This window comes from Argiope bruennichi, chromosome 4, assembly GCF_947563725.1.
Source record: "Argiope bruennichi chromosome 4, qqArgBrue1.1, whole genome shotgun sequence".
NCBI classification, from domain to species: Eukaryota; Metazoa; Arthropoda; class Arachnida; order Araneae; family Araneidae; genus Argiope; species Argiope bruennichi.
The window spans coordinates 115930678-115952568 of NC_079154.1; the positions used below are offsets into that span (position 1 = coordinate 115930678).

Consider the following 21891-nt stretch of genomic DNA (forward strand, 5'->3'; position numbering starts at 1 on the left):
CTTTTTTAAAATTTATTTCCTTCATATAGTTTAGAAAAACAGCACAAATTCTACGACACAAAACTTTGTACTTAAAAAAAAAAAAACAAATAAATCACATTCACATAAATATTACAAACAGACATGTTTTATTATAAAAACTTCTCACAAAAGTCTATATCACAATAGTTATCTGTACAAATATATACATATAATACACAGATGACAACACATTTACACTTAATATATCAATAATAAATAATATGTGCAATAAATAAAATAAATATGTAGAAACAGTATTTAAATAAAATGATTTTAAATTATCCAAATGCAACAAATGCTTTACAATACAGATCACCTATACTAAGTACAAAGTGATTTTCAGATAACTACTATTTTGATATCTTAAAATTAAAAAAAATTAAAAATTAAATAAATTATTCAGTTTTTGTAAAACATGAAATGGTACAACTTGTATACTTAATAAAATAAAGTTTAATTAAAATGGATTTTTAACAAATACATTTTCAAATATATTTTAAGTATAAGTTTTTAACTGTCTAAAATAAGAGATTTCAGTCAGATATAAGATTAGGCTCCAGATACGAGTCTCAATTAATATAAATTATTATTATCATCTAAATACCACATCTAAGCTTCCAAATGTAACTGCAAAAAAAATTTGATATTGAGGTATGTACTGGGCAAAAAGTTTGGTCTTAATTTTAAATTCCATATTAATAAAGCAAAATATTTATCTTTCCTATAATGAACAATCCTTTAAAAAATAGCATCGATAATATTCTAATTCTTTACTTTTTTAAATATCAAACATTGAGTTCTTTTGATAAGTGAATACAAATATTCTAGATACACACTTATCAGATATTATAAAATGTGAAATAAAATATTTATATAGCTATTATATAAGTTTCCAAACTTATATAACTATGGAAATTACATTTTAATGGATTTCAAGCATCAAAACAAAAAATTAAATGAAAACCACCTTGCAAACAGGAGTATTCTTTAAATACTTTGTCACATATTACATGTATATCATATTTAGTCATATAGGGCATTTTTTCACATAAAATCGAAATAGCATTACTTTTAGTAGATGGAATGATTTTTAAAATCACATATCTTCTAGATCAATTAATCTGTTGGTTTAAGTATATATTGGAAATTCCATTTAAAATATTATCCCTGTGCAGTTCATTATCTCTAAAATGGATAAGAAGTTTACGATTTCTTAAAAAATGGGAAGCATTGTGACCAAGTAGAAGATGGAGACTTCTTTTTTCTATCAATATATCCTCGTCCAAATACATTGATAAGTTGACAATGAATCCTATTGAAAGTAAAGATAAATAATTTTTAATGGAAGTCAGGATATTTATAAACTAACTTAGAAATACAATGACATCACATTCCATAATTAAAAATTAAATGGTTCAAAAACATAAGCTTTCAATACATAAGACAAAAAGTGAAACCACTACTTAGTGAACTGAAATCAAATAGATCATTAATAATTCTTCAAATGCCACATTTCAATTCTTCATGAAATGTAAACTGTCCAGCATTCAATTCATCAATTATACTTAACAATTTTAATTCTAATTAACAATACCTAACAATTTTAATTCTAATTAACAATACATAACAATTTAGTAAAGTAATAATTCTACAAACATTATTTCATGCTAAAAATATATGTGTTATAAATTTCTAAATGAATAAAAACAAATAATACACCTTTATCTTGTTACATATATATGCATTTTTTTATTCCTTTTCTAATAAACCAATTCACTGTGCACTCTGCATAAAAGTTAAAAAAAAAAAAAAATTAAAACTAGCATTTTGGAATGAAATCTATAGCAGAGGTATAATTTTGTCTGTTAGTAAATGTTCCAAAATTTATGCTTAATAATAACTTAAAATGGACTTAAAATTAATAAATTATTTGAAGTGAAAAATGGAAATGGCTTTCATTTAGTTTATATGAATCCTTTTCAATTTTTTAATACTGAATGAAGAACAAATAATTCTCATTAAAATTATGCATAAAAATGCTTGCACAATGTGAAATAGCATTCTAATAATTGTAAATCCACAACTTCAAAGAATCAAAAATTTCAAGTCTCACATTTCTGATCTCAATTGTTTTTTAGTTAATTTTTTCTGCGCAACTTGTATGACGAAATTTATAAGCTAATATTCATCGGTATGGTAATTCGATATAGAAATTATATACAGCACATTAAACATCAATGGAAATTTCAGAAACTCAGTAAACTTAAATGAACGCATCATCTAATGGAACTAATGCAGGATATGTCATAGTCTCAAACATAATTTACATGTCATCTCAGCATGCAGCTAAGTTTTATACTGTATGATGAAATACTGCATAAAACTTATACAGTATACAGTAAAACTTTACATTTGGAGAAGAATCATGAGATGTGAATCAATGTGTAAGTGATGTACCAAACACTTTATTGTATACTCACTAATAAATTATAATTTTTATCCTCCTCCCCTGCATATAATTGCACACCTTGGGCTAGATCATGAAAGTGACAAATGCTCAAATTTTTACCTCTCGAGTCCATCACATGAGAGTTACAAGCTTTGCAGTGTAGTAAAGAAAATCCGTACTTGTGCATTAATTCATGGCAAAAGCGATTAATAACTATGAAATATTGATTATTGGCAAGAATATATGATTTTCAATTGAATTTAGCTGGTGATCTTTTGCATTTTTAATTTTTTTTTTTTTTTACTAGACAGACAAGATCACATTTTAAATTTCTTTTATTTAAATCATTGTATTTTTGAGTTATTGCATTTAAAAGCACAGAATGACAAACAATCAATCCCTCAACAGATTTTATTCCAAATTTGGAATTTACATTTCAGATGCTAAACCTGTTAACACAATTTTAGATATATCTTTGTGATTATGTTCACTTGCACTTAGACAGTTAAGATTTCATCAGAATAAATTTCTTTCAAAATACGATAAAAATCAATAAATTTGGTGTAAAGTTAATATTCTAAATTTCATCCATCTAGTTCTAAGTGTTTTCAAGTTATCTTGTTCACAGACAGGCACATGTTTTTCAAAATCTCGAATTTGAATTTTTTGACAATTGCAATATTTTCAATTTGTATACTTAGCAAATGAGAAAATAAAAAGTATATTCACTCAGCTTTCTTATTTTACACTCTAAAACAGAAAAACAGAAACTGTCTTGTTAAGCACTTTTTTTTACTCAAACAATCTTGAGTCATTAAAATAGACACAGAGAAAATTCAGAGAAATTTTTTTAAGCCTGCCATATAATGTACCCTGTTCCTTTATGCAAAACAGTTTCTACAAAACACTGATGTGGATAGTTATAAAATTTATAAAAATTAAGAACATAATTATTATTACAAAGAAAAATAAATATACAATGAATAGAAAATATATAGAATTTAGATCTAAGTAATAAAAAGTATTGCATATTAATTAATAAAATTATTACAATACAACTAATGAATAATTTTAATACAAATTAAAACTGACACTAAATAAGTAAGACGAAATTTAAAAAGTAATAAACTAACTTCTAACTGTAATTATGTATTACTACAGAAGATATAAAATAGAAAATCAATTATTTCAGTCAAAAAGTTGTGTTCAAGTTAAAAGCAATAATTGAACAATGTAGAGTACATTGAAACTGTTGTTTATCATGGTAAATTTCACATTTCTTCTTCTTTTTTTTTTTTTAAGAGAATAGAATTTTAGCTAACTGGGTAATACATAAAATTATAGAAAATTGGTTAGATGATGGAAAAACGTGTTAATATCTTACTTTGCTGTTATGGATGGCTCATTAATAATTTCTCCATCACAATCCCATATGCTAGTATTGAGTTCTTGCCAATTGTCTTGAATTCCCTTGCAACCAATTGCAGGGGTCTTGTCATCGGATATCATAGGATTAAACTTGAATTCTCGGACCCTGTAAACCTTAACAAAGCTCAAGTCGAACTGAAAGAATAAATGCCACAATTAGCACAAGCTATTGATTGCAGAACAGTGAATATATATCACAGAAAAATATTTTTAAAATGCAATACTAAATTCTTACAGGATCACTGTGATGATAAGATGTTCTCAAGAGATATCTTAAGTAATTCAGTCTTGAACATGAAGACACAGTTATAACATCACAGTAGCCATTGCCTAAATGCTGAGAGGGCGAAATTCCTTCTGTAGACATACAGCAAGCACAGCTCATAACAGCAGCATTCACTGCAATAAATCGTCCGCGAACAGATATCCATCCTAGACAAGAAAGAATAAATGCATATTTTAATTAAAAAGAATTTCAAAAACAATCTTATTAAAATACTAGCCAACAGCTTTTTATTCTAATAATTTTCTAATTTTTTTTTATCATATAAACATATTTTGAAATAAATATTAATAATTAATATTTATAATAATAAATTATTATTAATAATAATCATAATATATGCAGTATGCTCCCTAGTATCCGTTTCATGACTATCTGGTTTCTGTATTATCTGGCCTAGTTTTCTTTTATCATAATTAAATGTGGAAAGCAAGATGTTGCATTGGCAATATTGTTTATGCTTCCAGCATTTAAGTAAGGCATTACAGAATTTATATTAAAATGTGTACGGTTTATATCCTTCAATTTACTTTTTCTCTAATAAATTCTTGAAATGTGCAGTGCAGTATATAAACCACCAGTACAGAGTTTTCCCAATTTAACTTGACACGTTATCAGCAACTGCTTCTATGATTCATTGGACCACAGCCGCATTCCTATTCTATGTGGCTTGAGATAAATAAAGGGCTTAGTACTCAATAAGACGCGAGAAAATATGTATTATATCAATGAGTTTTGACATAGAAACTGTCTTCTGCAATTAGTGAGCAAAAAAATTAGTTCATAAAACTCCGGCCTATCTGACTTTTTTATTGACTGGCCTGCCCTTCCGCCACATTAGGTCGGATATTCGGGAGGGTACTGTAATTCAGTAATAAGTGATAAGTTCATATTTATAAATATTATATCTTGAAATTAATACTTTTTTTGATTTCAATAATTCACTTCTGATAGTACCATTAGTATTAAATAAAAATCAAATCAGTTGTTTTGTTGAGAATTAAAATATACAAGAGTCCAAATATCAAAGCTCTGGTACATCAGAAATCAATTGAATTACAAAATTCCATCATTACAAACATGAAAAAATTGAAATCAGATAAAAACAAGGAACAAAAATAGGAAACAGAATATGCAGTTTCAAATTTATTAGATAAAAAAGATTTATATATAGTCTAAAACTATGCAAACTGTTACATACTAATTTTTTTCTCTGAATTTTGTTTATCTTCAGGTTGTTTTAAATCGCTTCTAGTTTCAGAACAGGTCTTACAACTGAAAAAGAGAAAAATGTTATATAATATTTATTGCCAAATTTAACTCTCTAAGCTTCATTATCTTTTTCTAACTAAATTTTCACTATCTTAAATTTACATTCTGTATGTTTTCCTAATTTTTTTTTTTAAGACATCTATTCAAAAATAAAATTAATGAATAACTCATAATCATCAAAGGTTAACACAATCATGTCGGTAAATATTAATTAACAGTGGAGGATTGGCGATTTATTGACAAAAACAAACAAAAAGAATGTTTATTAGTTGTTGTTTTTTTAGTTAGGGTTTTAATTAACTGCTCAAAAGCATACATAGGGTTGAAATGCCATTTTGATTTTGGTACTACATTTGGTAAATTTTGGCCTCTTTCATTGTTAATTAATAGGTACCATCATGCCAAGTCAATATTCTTTTCAAACAAACAAACAAGATATCCATAATCTTATTTGCGAATAATAGTTTGCTTCTATTTTCATACAAAAATATTGCGAAATAAGTTGATTTAAAAAAGAAACGCTAGTTTAATTTAGTTTAGATTAAACTGATAATGATGGGACACTGTGGAAGTTTAGCTATTTTGGCATACATTTCAATAATACCGATTCATAGTCTAATGACATGGGCAATATTTGAGCTAGTATCTATTTTTGAGTCTCTCACACCATACCAGTAAGACTCTAAACCCACAGTTAAGATTTTGAGTACTTATTAATTGCGAAGCATTGGTGATTTGTTGCCGATAATTTTGACATTCTTTTTCTCTCTTCGTTATCAATAATTTTGACATCTTTTAATATACAGGGTGCGGCAGAAAACCGAACATTTTTTTACTATAACTTTATTAAAAATAAATTACCAAAATATAACAAATTGTAATAAGAGTAGACTTTTATTAATAAATAAATTCAATTAGTTTCAAAGTGGTCGCCTTCTGCGGCAATGTATACATGCAAACGCTTATTGATTTTCAGCAATGGCATGCAAGTCTTCTACCTTTAATCTACCTTATTCCTGTCGAAGTGATTGCTTTAGAGAGTCCAAATTTTTGTTAATTTTAGTGGAGGTCCTAGACTTCAAAATGGACCATACACTGTAACTGATGGGATTGACATCTGGCGAGTATTGTGCCCTCTCTCCAGATAATATCATATCCTGAAACTGCGCCTTGCACTAACCTTGTATCTTTTTGGCCTCGTGAGTTCGTGCGGAGTCTTGTTGAAATGTCCAGTTTACATTGCCGAGGTGTTTTTTGGCACATGGAAATACAACAGCTTCTAGAACATTCTGCTGGTACACTTCTTGATTTATTTTATGCTTCCATTCATAAAAAGCAGATGTGCTTTTCCGCTTGCGCAAATTCCGCCCCAAATCATGAGCCACTTCAGATGTTGGCGATGTTCAAAAATTATCGAGGTGCTTGGAATGTTTACAGACCAACTCTTATCGTTCGTGCAGTTATGAGCTGGTTGGATGTTCAAGAGTTTCTCATTAGCGAAAAAGAATCTCTCCCAGCACTGACCTGCGGGCCGTCTCAAAAGTTTTCAGCATCTTTAGAGCCACACGATTTTGTTTTCTTCAGTGAGAAGCAGAACTTTTTGGAACCTATAAGGGTTCACCAAGCTCTGTTTTAGCCATTCGCCGCCCTTATCGTTCATTTATTCCTGTTTGAAGAGCGATTTTTCTCATGGAAACCCTCGAATTTCGTTGAATTCATTTTTCAATGCCTTACGGTTATTGAAAGTGTTCACTGTACATTTTTGTCCAGTTTCTGGACGTCGACTATCATTACCAAGCAGTTTAAAACGACATATTGCTTCAGATATACTGTTTGCCGAGGCATATTAAGCAAACGAACGATTTCACACTATCGTTTCCTTGCTTAAAGAACTCTAAAACAGCAGATTTTTTTTTTTTTTTGACATTATAAAAAAAGCCAACAAACAATGCATAAACTAAGATATATATTATAAAAAAATTTATAATTGAAGTGGTAGACAAAAAGAAATTAACACAAATTAGAAAAAAAATTAGTTAACTTCTATTCTATGATGCAATAACTTTGTCCAGGTTTTTTTTTTTTTTTTTTTTTTTTTTTGCCGTAACTTATAAAGAGTGTAAACAGATGCTTGTATTCTCGTAAGTTAGAAGTGCGCTCACATATGGTTGCAATGCCAATTTGGTTTTGGTACTACGAGTTTTAGCTCTTTCACTGTCACTTTCAATTAATTCTGCCTTAAGAGTACTGTGGCTTTTTAAGAACTACGATAATGCACCGAACCTTTTTGTTTGTTGTAGTTGCTGTTTTCTTTTCTTTTTTTTTTTTTTTTTTTTTTTTTTTCAAAGAAATGACTAAGGATTCTTATTCTTGTTTGAAAGTACGTCAAATTCATATTTGAAATAAATAATTTGGGACCTTGATTGTAGAATCAAGGGAATTATTAATTCAGTTACAAATTATAAAAAAGCATGTTATAAATGCTACAAGTCCTAGAAAATGTCCAATATTCAGAGAGATCTTATTAAACTGATACAATGAGCGATGCTGGTAAGATAGTAGAAAATCTAGAAGTAGCAAAATTAAGTTTATTTAAAATGAAGAGAATGGATAAGCTTTGATACTATAAAACAATCTTACATACTCGGCCAAACATCGTTCGTGTCTCCATGAAGTAGAATCAGTAGGAACATCAACCAGTAGCTGCAATTCTCCCTCATACAACTTTCGGCGCAAAATATTTTTAAAACCTAAATGAAATAAAAAATATTAACAAAGCATTCTTATCCAACAAAAAAGAATTTTATTATAAAATTCAAAATTGTTACTAAAGCTTAAAAGATGCTACATTTTATTGTCAACCATGCATATAGAGGAAGTGGAATAAAATCCAGGTACAGAATAGAGTTCAACCAACCAGGAATAAGTGGAGATGATATTAGGGAATGTGTAGAGGGTCCACATGTAAGTATTTTGCTGGGGCCTGGCTTAGTTGTCAATGATGCTGTTTGGAACAACTGATGATAACAGTACAAAGAAAGCTATGCTTCTTCGCCAATAAATAACAGCCCGACTTAGGATTAATGTCCATTTACCAAGTTGAATATTTGAGGATGATATTTCGCTAAATATAATCCGTACAATCTTACCTAGAAGCTGTTTATCATGATGCCATGAAATTATCCAAGAAGGCAGGATTTTGGCAAGATTTTTAAAATGTCGTCACGATTTTGTAGTGCTTAGCAAATTATTTTAATCCAAGGAAACCCGCATAATTCGCACCACTTTTTTCCAAATGAAAGAAGATACACAATTTAACAATTGATGTCAGAAGTAAAATGCTTGGGACTAAAGTTATGTAGAATAAATTAGAGAAACTGTTGGCTACGTTGGCAGCATTGAGAAAGAAGACAGAAACAGGAAAAGAATATCGACGACTGTGAAAATGAAATAAAAAACGAATTTTTAAAAATTTCAGGTCTTCCAGCAGCAAATTAAAACCGAACAAGTAAAATTAAAAGCCGAAATGGCAAAAATATTTTTTAAAAAACAAAGAGATAATGTAAAAAGTAAAATATGCAATTAATTTAAAGGGGACATAGGAAAAGGTTTTAAAAAATCAAAGTGTTGGAAAATCGGTTAAATTTTCTTTTCTGAATTTTGAATTTCTTTTCTGAATTTTGTAGAAATTGGAATTTTGCGTCTTAAAGTAAAATTACTAACTTTTTACAGAGAAATATCATATGGTACATTTAAAATTCAATTTGACGTCGTTCGTGATTACAATAAATGGAATAATTCAGCTACCCGCATCTCTTCATTTATCAGTTTGAATGAATAAAATTTTGAGTCAGTTCTGCCAAATAAAGTACATGATTCGTCATTAGTTGAAAAAGTTCTTGAATGCAGTTTTAGGAAAAGATATTTAAAGAATTATTACCGATTGATATTCAAAGAACGTCGTCAAAAGACGGAAGGGGATTTGCAAAAATTTGCAATTGGTGCATTTAGTTTAACTGAGCTCTCCTACCGATGTTTCCGAAAGCATGGACATTAGATATTTCGTGTTTGGATCTGTAACAGGTACGTGCGCGCACACACACACACGCACACAAAAGAGAGAATTTTTTAATGGATACCAAGGATCAGAAATCAGCACTAGTAATTTGCGATTGAAAACAAGTCCACTAAATCAGCTTCCAGAGATTCTCAATACATTTATACACTTGAAATTGAAGATACGAATCTTGAAAAACAGTCATCAATGGAAAGTCAAATCTGTAAATTGGAGAATTCGTTGAGAAAGAGTAGAAATGTTGAAAAAAGCAGTTCTTCCAAAGCAGTTCTTGTTCGACCATAGCGAGTCATTGTCGTCTGTTCATCGGCCTGCGCTCTAGATCCTCATGCTGGAAGTTTTTGGTTGATGTTTTTATCTAGGACTGCTTCTGATCGATAGGATGAAGCATCACTACACACAACAGCTGGACTGTCTGCTAATTCTTTCATCATTGACAATGTTCCACCAGACATTTATTTAAAAAATAATAATGTATTTGAGCTTCTGTTGCCAACGCCACAGATACATCCAATGAGACTCTCCAACACGTAATTTAGATCAAGGTAAAAATAAATGAATGTGCTTTGCGGGAGACAGGTAGCCGTCTTTGAAAGTTGTTTCTATAAATGAATTTAAAATTTCAAAACTGAGTTGCAAACAGAACGAAATATATAGAAGTTTTGTAAGCGATATTCCATTTCGTTTATGTTGGAAGACGCTAAATAAATGGTACACTACTACGAACCGACGATGTGAACAAATTAAAACAGTAACAGTTATATGTATCTATTTAAATTTCTCTACAGATTGCCATTGGTAATCATTAAAAACTCGAAACGATCATTCTATGATCCAAAAATGTTCTTGAAACATAAGTATATGTTACTGAAATAACAGATAAGAGCAAGCATCCTCAATGCACGATTTTATCGCAGATCTTGAAAGAAATGAAATTCACACTAAAGAATACCATTACATTCAACTAACAATTTTGCACAACGCTAACAAACAAACAAAAGAAAATATTAATCTCCACTCATTCACACTGACACCATAGTTGCAACTCAGCAAAAAAGAATTCTTGTACCTGTCTTGCTAGAAAATTTGAAAAAGTTCCATCCGAATCAGTTATAAATGTAAATAATAAACCCAAAATTATAGAAATAGAAAAATAAATATCATCTTTCACAGCTGCAATAAATATCGTCAGGCAGCCAACGAATCTTTAAAAAGTAAAATGTATTTAATCCATCTAGACTGATTTGATTACACTGAAAGCGAAATAACTTCGAAACGAAAAGTGGGTTAAAAAGCTACTCTATGAATTCAAAGATTTATTTTGGAAATGTGGCATAGATGTAGGCCATACTATTACACCAAACTACACAGGAGATTATTCATCTATAAAACAGCAAGCAAGATTAACCGTACCCAGATGAGAAGTTAAATGATCAATTAAAGAGATAAAAGGCAGTAACATTATTAAGTCATAGGGACCATGAGCCTCTATTATAGCATTGATCAAAAAGGATAAATTTTGCATGAGTAACAGAAAACTGAATGATATGACCAAGAAGAATAGTGATCTATTATCTCGTACCGATGACACCTTAAAAGCCTTGAATGATAGGAAGTGATATTCGACACCGGATCCGAAGAGCAACTATTGAAAAGTACCGATTTTTACTACCAGACAAAGACCTTGGTAATTAAAGAGACGCCTTTGTCACAGTGGTCTAATGACGGTAAATGTGAAAGTCGATGTAATCATTAGAGGATGAAAGTTAAAACAAAGTGACAAAGTGAAGTCTCTGTGATGCTCTTGCGACTTTTGAAAGATTAATCTAGACTGCCGTATTGGAAAGGAAAATGGAAACTGTCTGGTGAATAAAATAGGGTCATTATTGTGAGACGTCCATTTCAAAAACATTTCAATAAATTCCACGAGGTTTTCCAGAAATGGAAGAATGCTAATCAAAAACTCAGTCCTATAATATGATAAATATTTCAGAAGAGAAGTTACTTATTTCTGATCATATTGTGGTGAAAGTTTACAAGCCAGTTAACAACTACGCTACACGAGCAATTGCTTTTGTATCATTGTTATGTTACTGGAATGCGAACCACAAGTCCCAGGTTCTATCCTCGCTCATTCCAATTCGCCACACTGGTGACCTAGGACGATGATCCTTCAACCTTCGTATAGCTGTTGTGGCGCCATCTACCCGCAACCAAAGTCGTCAGACTCGCTTGACGCGGCAACCCAAAGTCGTCAGATTCACTTGACGCAGCATCAGCAACCACACACGCTCGCCATAACGCTTAGTGCTACTCAAAAGGGTACAGGCGCATTAGAATCAACAGCTAATACATCACCACTCAACAGCCACCACCGACTCACTGGAGAGAGAATCTGTAGTGAATAGCTTATAAGCCAGTTAACAACTACGCTTCCCGAGCAATTGCTTTTGTATCATGGTCATGTTACTGGACTGCGAACCACAAGGTCCCAGGTTCTGTCCTCGCTCATCTCAATCCGCTAAATTGCTCGGGTAGCGTAGTTGTTAACTGGCTTATAAGCTTTCACCACAATATCATACCAACAGAAAGCACAAGAATGATACAGTGAAAATAATAATAAAAGAACACCTCTTCCAGAAACGAATCGGCAAAATCAAACAAATCGTTGATAAAGTCGGCAAAAATTATACAATCGACGCCAAATGGAATATCCCCGGTGGTAATGTTTTTTTATATGTATACCGTGTGTTAACACCAATAAAGTCTGCTTGACGAGATTTGCGCTTGCGAAACGGAAAAGTATCCAGTTTTCTGATATTTTATTTTTCTGAAATATGAAATTCTATTTTTCTATTTTAATTTTCAATCATCTGAATAAGTTCCAACGTTAACCTTAACATTCCGTCGGCGCTGCTATGGTGACAATGCATGCTATAGGCTTAAAACAAATATAATTTGTTTTTTATTCATGGTCATGATACAAGTAATAAGCTTATTTACGACAATGTGACTTTTTATTGAATTTGCAATGAAATGCATGTTGGAATGCAACAATGAACTTATTCTTTACATACTCCAACACACAAAACCTTTTTTGATATGTCACTATTTTCTCAAAAACTACTATCAGTATCACTTTTACCAGAATTATCCAAAGGCAAAAAAAAAATGAAATTTTGAGCTTTCCTTTTTATAGTAATGTATCACATGTGCCTATTATCATTCATTACAAATAGACATTTTAAAACTGCTCTTTTTTAATAACCCTTAATAAACAAAAGCATTTTCCTGAAATTTATTTTTCCTTGGATCTTTTGCACTATTTCCAATTTATATTCAATCCCTTTCCAAAAATTATTGTGCAAATGTACTATTTAAAATTTATTTTTATATAAATTGGGAAAATTGCAATAAATCCACAAATCATTAATTTATAAAATCCTTAAAACTAGATAACATGATCATGAAGACAATCGTTATAATAAATTATATCTATTAGAATGAGTATAAGAAACTAAATTTGGAAATACCCATGTTTCTTCAAGGCATTCATTCTATTCTATACTTATTGTCTAGTTATATTTTAAAGTAGAAATTAATTATGAATGTAATTCATTTTGAAATCATTTTTAAGGTTTTGTCATACTGAGAGGGATCAAATTATGCAATATAATATAAATAAATATTAAAATTCTGAAGAATACCTGAAAAGTCATAACGTTTTGGACCCATCCACCTGAGTTTTTCACTATCTCGGATAACATCACCAAAGTAACCATACGATAGGAATGTCACAGCGTAACGAAGAAGGCGACCAGCGCTATATACACCACAAACATCAACACCTGTGTTCTTACCTGAAAACAAAATAATTTTAATAAAATATTTGACAAAACAAAAATCAAAATCTAAAATATTAGAAATATAATTCTATATTAAATTTCATGTTATAACTACAGTATTCTCTATTTTTACACTTTTTATTAGACCAGAGAAATACTGTTGTAAACAGCCAGAAAATACAAATTATATGAAACCACTCAGATAGCGAAATATGCCGAGGGAACACCAATAAAAATTATTATAAGTTATAGGAAAATGTCATAAACTGAAACAGAAATGTGGTTGACATTTTTTAATTTATGATTTTTTCCATCACAGGAATGAATCATAGTAGTAGACTTTTTACTGGATGGTATCTAATTATTATATACCTAGTGTTTTGTATAACCAAAATTTTCTGAGAATAAACTGGGTTGTTGGCCTTTAGATGTGTGACCCTTGAATTAGTTTAAAAGAGCCCATTATTAATATCTTAATAAGAATACAAGATGCAACTGAGACCAGATATATAAATTATATTTCAAAATACTTATAAATATACATACATTATAAAGTACATATATTAATCATAATTGAAAATTTATTATTTCGGGAAACAAAATCTATAGATAACACCAATACAAACAAGAATAAATGTGAAAGCAGAATTCTATTAATAAAAAAAAAAACACTATGCCAGGAAATCTTGATAAAATACAGCAATTTATGAGAAGTTTTAATACAATTTAGATGCCAATTATTTCATAACTGAACAAGATTAGGAAATAAAATTGCTATTTCCATTTTCAGTGAAAAAAAATTACAAGTAAATTTAAACCAGCAAAAATGTCAAAGTAAAAAAAAATTACATTAAAACTAGTGCTTCAGTTAATAAGTAAAAAATAAAAACATTATTTCAATTTTAGTTTTCAATAAATAAAAGAAAACTGAGTTATAAACTTGATGAATAATAAAAAGTATTTTAATTTCAAAACAAGATAAAACAAGTGAAGTTTCAAAACTCACATGTAAAAAACTATTTCAGAATTTCCAAATCAAGGGAGAAAAATGTATGGCAATTAAAATGGTATTATTGGAAACTATCTTCGACTTAACTTAAATATTTTTGTAAATCATTGAAGAAAAATGTCCACATTTTACTTAATTTAAAGATTAAAAAAAAAAATTACACCAAGATACATAAAATAGGTAGAAATAGTTTTTTCTACCTATCTTCTAAATAGGGTAGATAACAGATTTTATTACATTCTCTTATTATTAGTAGAAACAGCTGTTGTGCTATAACTTATATACATTATAGTTTTATATGCCTGAACACATATATAAAGCACTTATAACTTAACAATAGCATAGTCTTTTGAAAAGTAAAACAAAATTACAATATTCGAAGAACTAGTACAAAGTGTTGACACTCTTAATTGATTGTTTGTTATGTGCATGGTAAATGCATATAAATGAAATGAAAATATTTTGGACAAGCGCAGTGACAATGAGCCTGTCAGGATTATAGTAAAAATCTTAGAATATCTGACTAATATCAAATTCAAATGAAGAAATTAAAACCATTTTTCCTCTAGTTGTTCAAACAAGGTCAAAGAAATTTTATGTTTGTTTGCTCACAAATAATTGTTTTTGTAACATTTCAGAAAATTTATACAAAAAAAATAATTTATATATTCTAAAAAAAATTATGCTCATAAAAATGCTTATTACAATAATTTGATAAGAACATTTTCATCATTTTTCATAAAGTGGCAAAACACTTACCCTGTATTATGAAAAGAGTAGCAGTAATGGGATCAGAGGAGCCGGTTATACAATTAACAGCAGCATTTGTAGATCCAGCGGGAATTATTCCCAAAGGTATCTTAGGAATTTTTAGTTTATTATAAACATCATTCGAATCAATCCCTTTGTCTTTCTGGGTCTTTAAAAGAACACTGTTCAGAACTTCACTGAACATACCATCACCTCCAACACACACAATTCTGTAATAAACACATAAAAAATTTTTTTAATTTGTTTCAATAAACTTGAAGAAATTTTAAATGCCAGCATATTCATTTACTATTTTTTACCTAATGCTGAAATAGCTTGCTGTTATCAATACTTTAATTCTCATATGCACAAATACACATGTAATCCAAACCTCTGATAAATTTGATTTAAAATATTAAGCAGATTTTGATGTGAACATCATATACCAAATTTCATTAGTCTAGCTAAATAGATTTTGAAGATATAGCATTCATATAGGCATAAAAAAACAAATACAATTACAAAAAGGGCATTTTTCAAATTAAATGGGATTATAACATGATTCATCAATATCTCAGATATTTTTTCATTGATAATAATTAGCATCATATATAAGAAAATCATGCAATCATGATGGTGTGTGTTAAATGGTTTTTTTAAACTATTTATTAATATACTTCTGTCACAAAAAATTTGTAAAATGATTATAAGAACAATGACTAACTAACTTCCGATTATTAAGTTTTCATGGTTATAGCAGCTTGTTGAAATTCAAAATAGAGATATGCTTTGATTTTTTTTTTTTTTTAATCCTGGACAAGTATTTATTAAAGTATCTTTCTCTGACACATGTACCACAAGGAAGATTAAAGGATACACGCACCAGGCTAAGTGTTTGCTTATTTAATAATGCCAAAAGATACAGCATTTAATTATATCATATATTAGCCCATAATAACAAATAGAATTATCAATAATATGAACCAATAGTGAAATGAAATAAAAATAAATTTTAAGCAAACATTTATATTCAAGACTTTTTTAGGGATTTAATACAAAATACATACCCATCAAATTTTGATGTATCAATGTCTTCAATCATTTCCTTTGCATGATTTGGCCTTTGTGTAACTAAAAGAAAAATATTTATGCTTAAAAGAAAAATAAATAATTACATGATAAGCAAAAATATATAATTTAAATAAGTAAATGCTCAAGGGCTGTTATAAACATGAAAATATACACATTATTTATAGTACAGGAAACTAATTATCTGAGTAGTTGTTTGAGGAACTAAAATTCTTTGTTATTAAATGATAAAATCTGAAGATGAAGAAACTGAAATGATTTTATCAACACAGATAAAATCATTGATAATTAATCAAAAAAGAGAAAAATATCAATTTTCTCATTTTCTAATTATTATTGAACACAACACCTATCATTCTTGTTTAATTTTACAGATGTTCTAATCTTCTCTTTGCATGCAACAAGATTCATATTGGTTTAAATCTATATATTGAATAAATACAGCAAAACTGTGAACCCTTTCAGCCTAGCAATGTCAGATTTTTAATTTAAACATTTCATGTAAAACAGTTTTTTAAACAATTCTTGTCAACAAATGCTAAAGAATTTCAATGATGAAAATGGTATAAAATTTTTCTGTAACTAATATTGCTACATGTGCTACCATTCTGAGTTACAATCTATAGTTTATGAAGGGTTGCTTTAAAATATGCTTAATTCAAATATAATTACAATACAAAATATGATTCTATATACACATCTAAAAAAAATTCTTAGGACTAAAAGCAAAAACCCTAACACAACTTAAGAATAGAATAGCTATAATGAAACAGAAATTACATATGTGCACTACAACAGTACTGGAAACATTTAATTTTTTTAAAAAAAATGACAATTTAAATTGATGAAAACTATTTGTAAAAAAGTGTAAAAATACGATTTATTTCTTGCCTGGAAAATTGACTATCATATTTCTTTGATAAATAATTTCACAGTTACAATATTTGCAATGGGAGAGCAATCAGGACAATATTACACAATACAGCTTACACCTTGTTATCCTTTAATGCTTTGTAATCCTTTTATCCTTGTAATGCTTTCCCTGTGAAATTCCAATTTTGCATATCAAGGCAATTTTCATCCAAGTGAATAAAAAATTAAATTTACAAAAAAGCAAAATTATAATAGGACTGAAGATTGATTTCAAAGGATTTTATATAGTTAAAATTCAAACAGAATGGAAATGAAAATCAGAAAAAGAGCTATTCAACACTTATAGAGAGGGTTTATCAGATATATATATAAAAGCATTAAAAAAAAAAAAACACTAAAAAACTATGTGTAACCTTTTCTTACCAACAGAAGTAACTTGTATTCTAGCTAAATGAAACAGAGGTAGAACTTTCTTCTCATAAATTTTAACTCCTTTTTTCTTCCCCCCGTATGGATTGATAAATACAAGCAATCGTTTAGGTCTCTTGTATTCTGAAAAGAGAAAAAAATTAATGAGATTACCACATTTTATAAATATATTGTCTTTCAAAATATCTTGTAATCACTCATTATCTGTTCAAGGTTTCAAATGATCAACACTAATTGCCTAAAAGAAAAAAATTCAAAAGCCAAAAATATCATCAATAGTAAAAATAAATAACAATATGGTAGATTAATTTCTCATTTTGAAATTATATGATAATTATTTTGAAACAGACTTTACTATTTTGAATTATGATCAGATGATAAGGATCATGCTCATGAAAATACCACAGTTTCCAAACTTCTACACCACACCACCATGATTGATTTTGGCTCTGATTTTTGAATTTTGTAAGGCTCTGACTTTTGAACATTACTAACAAACTTTATATCTTACATTCATGATGAATCTTCTATGGAATTAGATATCAAACCTATAATCCTCAGATCTTAAAATCAGAGCCTTACCACCAGACTACAGACACTTTCAAAAATTATTAAACATTACTAGTAAAATTTTAAAAACTTCCCAAAACATTCTTCTGAGAGAAGGTGGGGGGGGGGGGAATACTCGGACTTCTCTCAGTTTTATTTCAGAATTTATTAAATAAATTCAATTTCAATAAATCATTAAAAAATAACTTGATAAATTTATTACTCCAAATATGATATATTTAAAAATAAGAAACAATATAAAAATCCAATACAGAAAAAAAATCATGCACATAAAAACTGTATACTATACCAGATATCACTTGTTGTGTTGTATCTAGCCACTGTTTTAAAGTTGTGATATTAGCAGGTTGGAAAATTTCACTTTTCACTCTATACATGTGCCTTCCATAATCAGCAATACGGTGCAATCGCATATTCCTGGGATAACTAGGATATGATTCTGGCGACATAAAATCGGAACGAAATTCCAATTTTCTGCAGTAATAGCAATAATTAACTGGTGTAGCTACAGAACAATCACATGGAGTTGCAGCAATGAGTCTTTTCATTTTAATAGTAGATTTTGCTGGAAAAAATTATACACTTTATTTAAAATATTCTTAAAATAATTAAATTTAGAATCCCCATAAATATAAGAACAGCATTTTTTAAATTGAGATACACTTCCAACACTAAAATATAAATACTAAAAATGTCATTCCGCATTTTATTGACATAAATATTAAAAATATACATTTATCTAAATATCAGAATCGTGGGAATACAAAGACATAAAATTAAATTTTGGTGATATAATTACATAATTGTAATTCTAAGATTAGATCTCATAGCATTAATTTTTCTCATTACCTAATTCTAAAAAGAATTTGTGAATTTGAAAACAATAACTTATTTCAAATAATGATAATACTAAAAAGTTAAACACCATTATAAAGATAACTTATCATAAAAACTAGAAACATCCATATTATATTAAGAACATAAAACAGCTTAATTTAAATGTGAAGAACTCCTGAATGTTTAGATGCATTTTAAAGGCTTTTAATAGTCCATTATCTAATATTTTTTCTTATTCTGTAATCTAATTCATACTTCATATTTTCAACTTCCATGCCCACCCCTTCAAATTGTTACTAAGTTGCATCTACATTTTCGCTAGCAATCTTATTTGATTAATATGACCCATATTTATTAAGTCACTGTTAGTAATGAATTTTTCTCTACAAATAATAATGCCCAAACCTATGACCTTAAGAATTTCATCAACTTACTACATAGCAGCATCTCTTAATACAAAAAAATCAAAGATTATTTGAGAATATAGAATGTTATTTAGAACTGATATGTAATGCCAAATTTTTATAATCAGCCACAATGCATTTTAAATTTAAAAATGTAATTCTTGCATTACATATTTTTGAAAAAAATTTATATTTCAACAATATACAATTATTCAAAATTTTTGATAAAGATTTTCATTTTTTTAAAAGACAAATAGAATCTAATAATACTGATTTACAGATTTCTTTTTTTTTTTTTAAATAAATAAGCTATGAATTTCAAAAAAGTAGCAATGCTAAAATATACAAAAGAAATTTTGGCATAGTTCTTTAAGTTTATTCAACAAAATAGCTCATTTCTTTTTATTCATGGAAGAATAAAATATATTTTATACCTATTAGCATAAAATGCCGAACAACATTGTTACAATATCTTCCCGACATTGGCCGACATTAAACACATCGAACGAAATCGTGGTATATGGATGAAGAATAATTTATAATGGAAATACAGCACAATATTTAAACATAACTACAAAATCAATGGATATAATGCATTTATATCATCAATATATTTAGGATTTAACAACTTCAAGATACATTTAATTAGTAACCATACTGACCAATTAACAGAAAAATTAATTAAGTAATTTTAAATGAAGTCACATTTTAAAACGTAATTTGACAACAGCGAGAAACATAAAATAATTTTTCTACAGCATATAAAATATATTAGACAATGGTATAAAAAGATTATTCATGCGTAGCTCGTACATAATGTCGGGGAAAATCAGAAATTAACTGAAATTGTCATTACAGAATTGTTTCATCAATATTATTTTAACAACCGCAAAAAAAAAAAAAAAAAAAATTAAACGAAATAAGCAATAATGAAATTTCAGAAATAATTCCATATAGCAACTATAAAAAGCAAAATAAGTGCGCGCTCGATAAAAACACCAAAAGGTTCCACTAAAAAATATATTACACAACTATCTTTTACAGGTAAAAGAAACAAAGGTATCCGAACAGTTTTAAGTAAAGAACAGCTGTATAAGTTTCCTGACTTTCACAACAAAACGGGATGTTTACATTCTCTGTCAAAATTGCTACACATCTCCCGCATCACATTTCTTACGTTTCTCCCAACAAAATTTTCTCAGGTCCGCCGATATACTCACAATTAACGAAGTCCGCTTTGTAGGTGATTTTCTGCTTCGAAAGAGTCATTAGAACCCATGGTCCTTTTTTATTAATTAAGAAGTATCCTTCGAGAAGCGGCTGGTCTGTATTTTGATTGTCACGGGAAGCAGACATTTCCTGGGCACCGCGCACAACAACACTAACTTCAATACTGAATTCCGCAGTTCGGTGCGAATGCACTCGCTCTCCCAAGCCTTCGAAGCAGCTGACTTCCAACGTCGATTTTTTTCTCGCGATGAATGGCGAGGATGAAGGGTGGTCGTAACATTTCCCCCACCACACTCACTGAAGTTGCGCGGTCGATACCGTTTCTTTGCCGGGGAATGCGCATTTCGATCAAGGGGATCGTACGCAAATTGTTCTGCAGAAGATACTCGGAAATGATTTTGTATACACTGAGGACGTTGATTCACCGAAACATTTCGCGCATTCCTATGTTCTCGTTCCTTCCTCTAGATATTTTATCTTCAGGGAATTATTAAGGAACTCGTTTAGAACTTTTTTGAAATAATCGTGATTACAGTTTTTTCTGTTCACATTTTTATTTCGATCTCAGAGCGTTCGAAATCTTGCATAGTTTCGTTTTCTTTGAAGGTCAATTAAAACTGTTTTAGCGAAATTCAGTAATCAATGATTATCTCAAATTGTTTGTTTTCTTCTAATCATTTGCTTATATGCGAGAGATGCGTGTGTATATATGTAGCCGAGACATGATTTTCTTCCAAATTTTAGATATTTTTTTTTTTTTCAGAAACACTTCCAATACAATTTGTGTGTGTGTGTGTATGCAAGCGCGCATTCCTTGGTACTTCGTTGCCTTCTCAGAACATTTTTACTTTTTCGAATTCGAAAATTAAAAGTATTGTAATCGTCAAAAGGTTCGAACTTAAGGTTTTAACGAATTTCTAATTTTTAGACCTCCTGAGCTAGAACACACACACATACACATACAGGTTTTTTGGGATAATATCTGTCAGTCAGTCTCTCTCCTAGCGTTCCCATAATTCAAAAACGTTTTGAAGTCGACATATGAATTTTGGTACATGAACTTTAAATCAAATTTATAGGTTTCCATCAAATTTTGACCGAAATCTACATGAAGTCTGTCTGGCTAACTATCCGAGTACAAGGGAACTTGATAACTACAAAACGCAAAGAGCTAGGCAGATAAAATTTGGTACACATGTTTAGCATCTAAATTACTGATGTTTAACAAATTTTGAACCAAATCTGACAAACCTGACCGTCTGTCGGTCTGTTATTTCGCATTATGTAAACTTGTGGTGAAAAGCTTATAAGCCAGATAACAGCTACT

At 29.2% G+C, this 21891-nt stretch overlaps 1 protein-coding gene across 1 annotated transcript; it reads right to left on the reverse strand.

Moving 5' to 3' along the window:
• Positions 1-170: 170 nt before the first annotated feature.
• Positions 171-20847, reverse strand: LOC129965630 (ceramide kinase-like). The gene is made up of 11 exons (XM_056079691.1): positions 20555-20847; positions 18383-18658; positions 17518-17646; positions 16200-16263; positions 15142-15362; positions 13236-13388; positions 8098-8203; positions 5383-5456; positions 4134-4330; positions 3855-4033; positions 171-1333 (listed from the first exon to the last, which is right to left on the reverse strand). Exons 1-11 carry the CDS (start codon positions 20688-20690, stop codon positions 1225-1227), a joined length of 1644 nt encoding a protein of 547 aa, XP_055935666.1. The 5' UTR covers positions 20691-20847; the 3' UTR covers positions 171-1224.
• Between the last annotated feature and the right edge of the window lie 1044 nt (positions 20848-21891).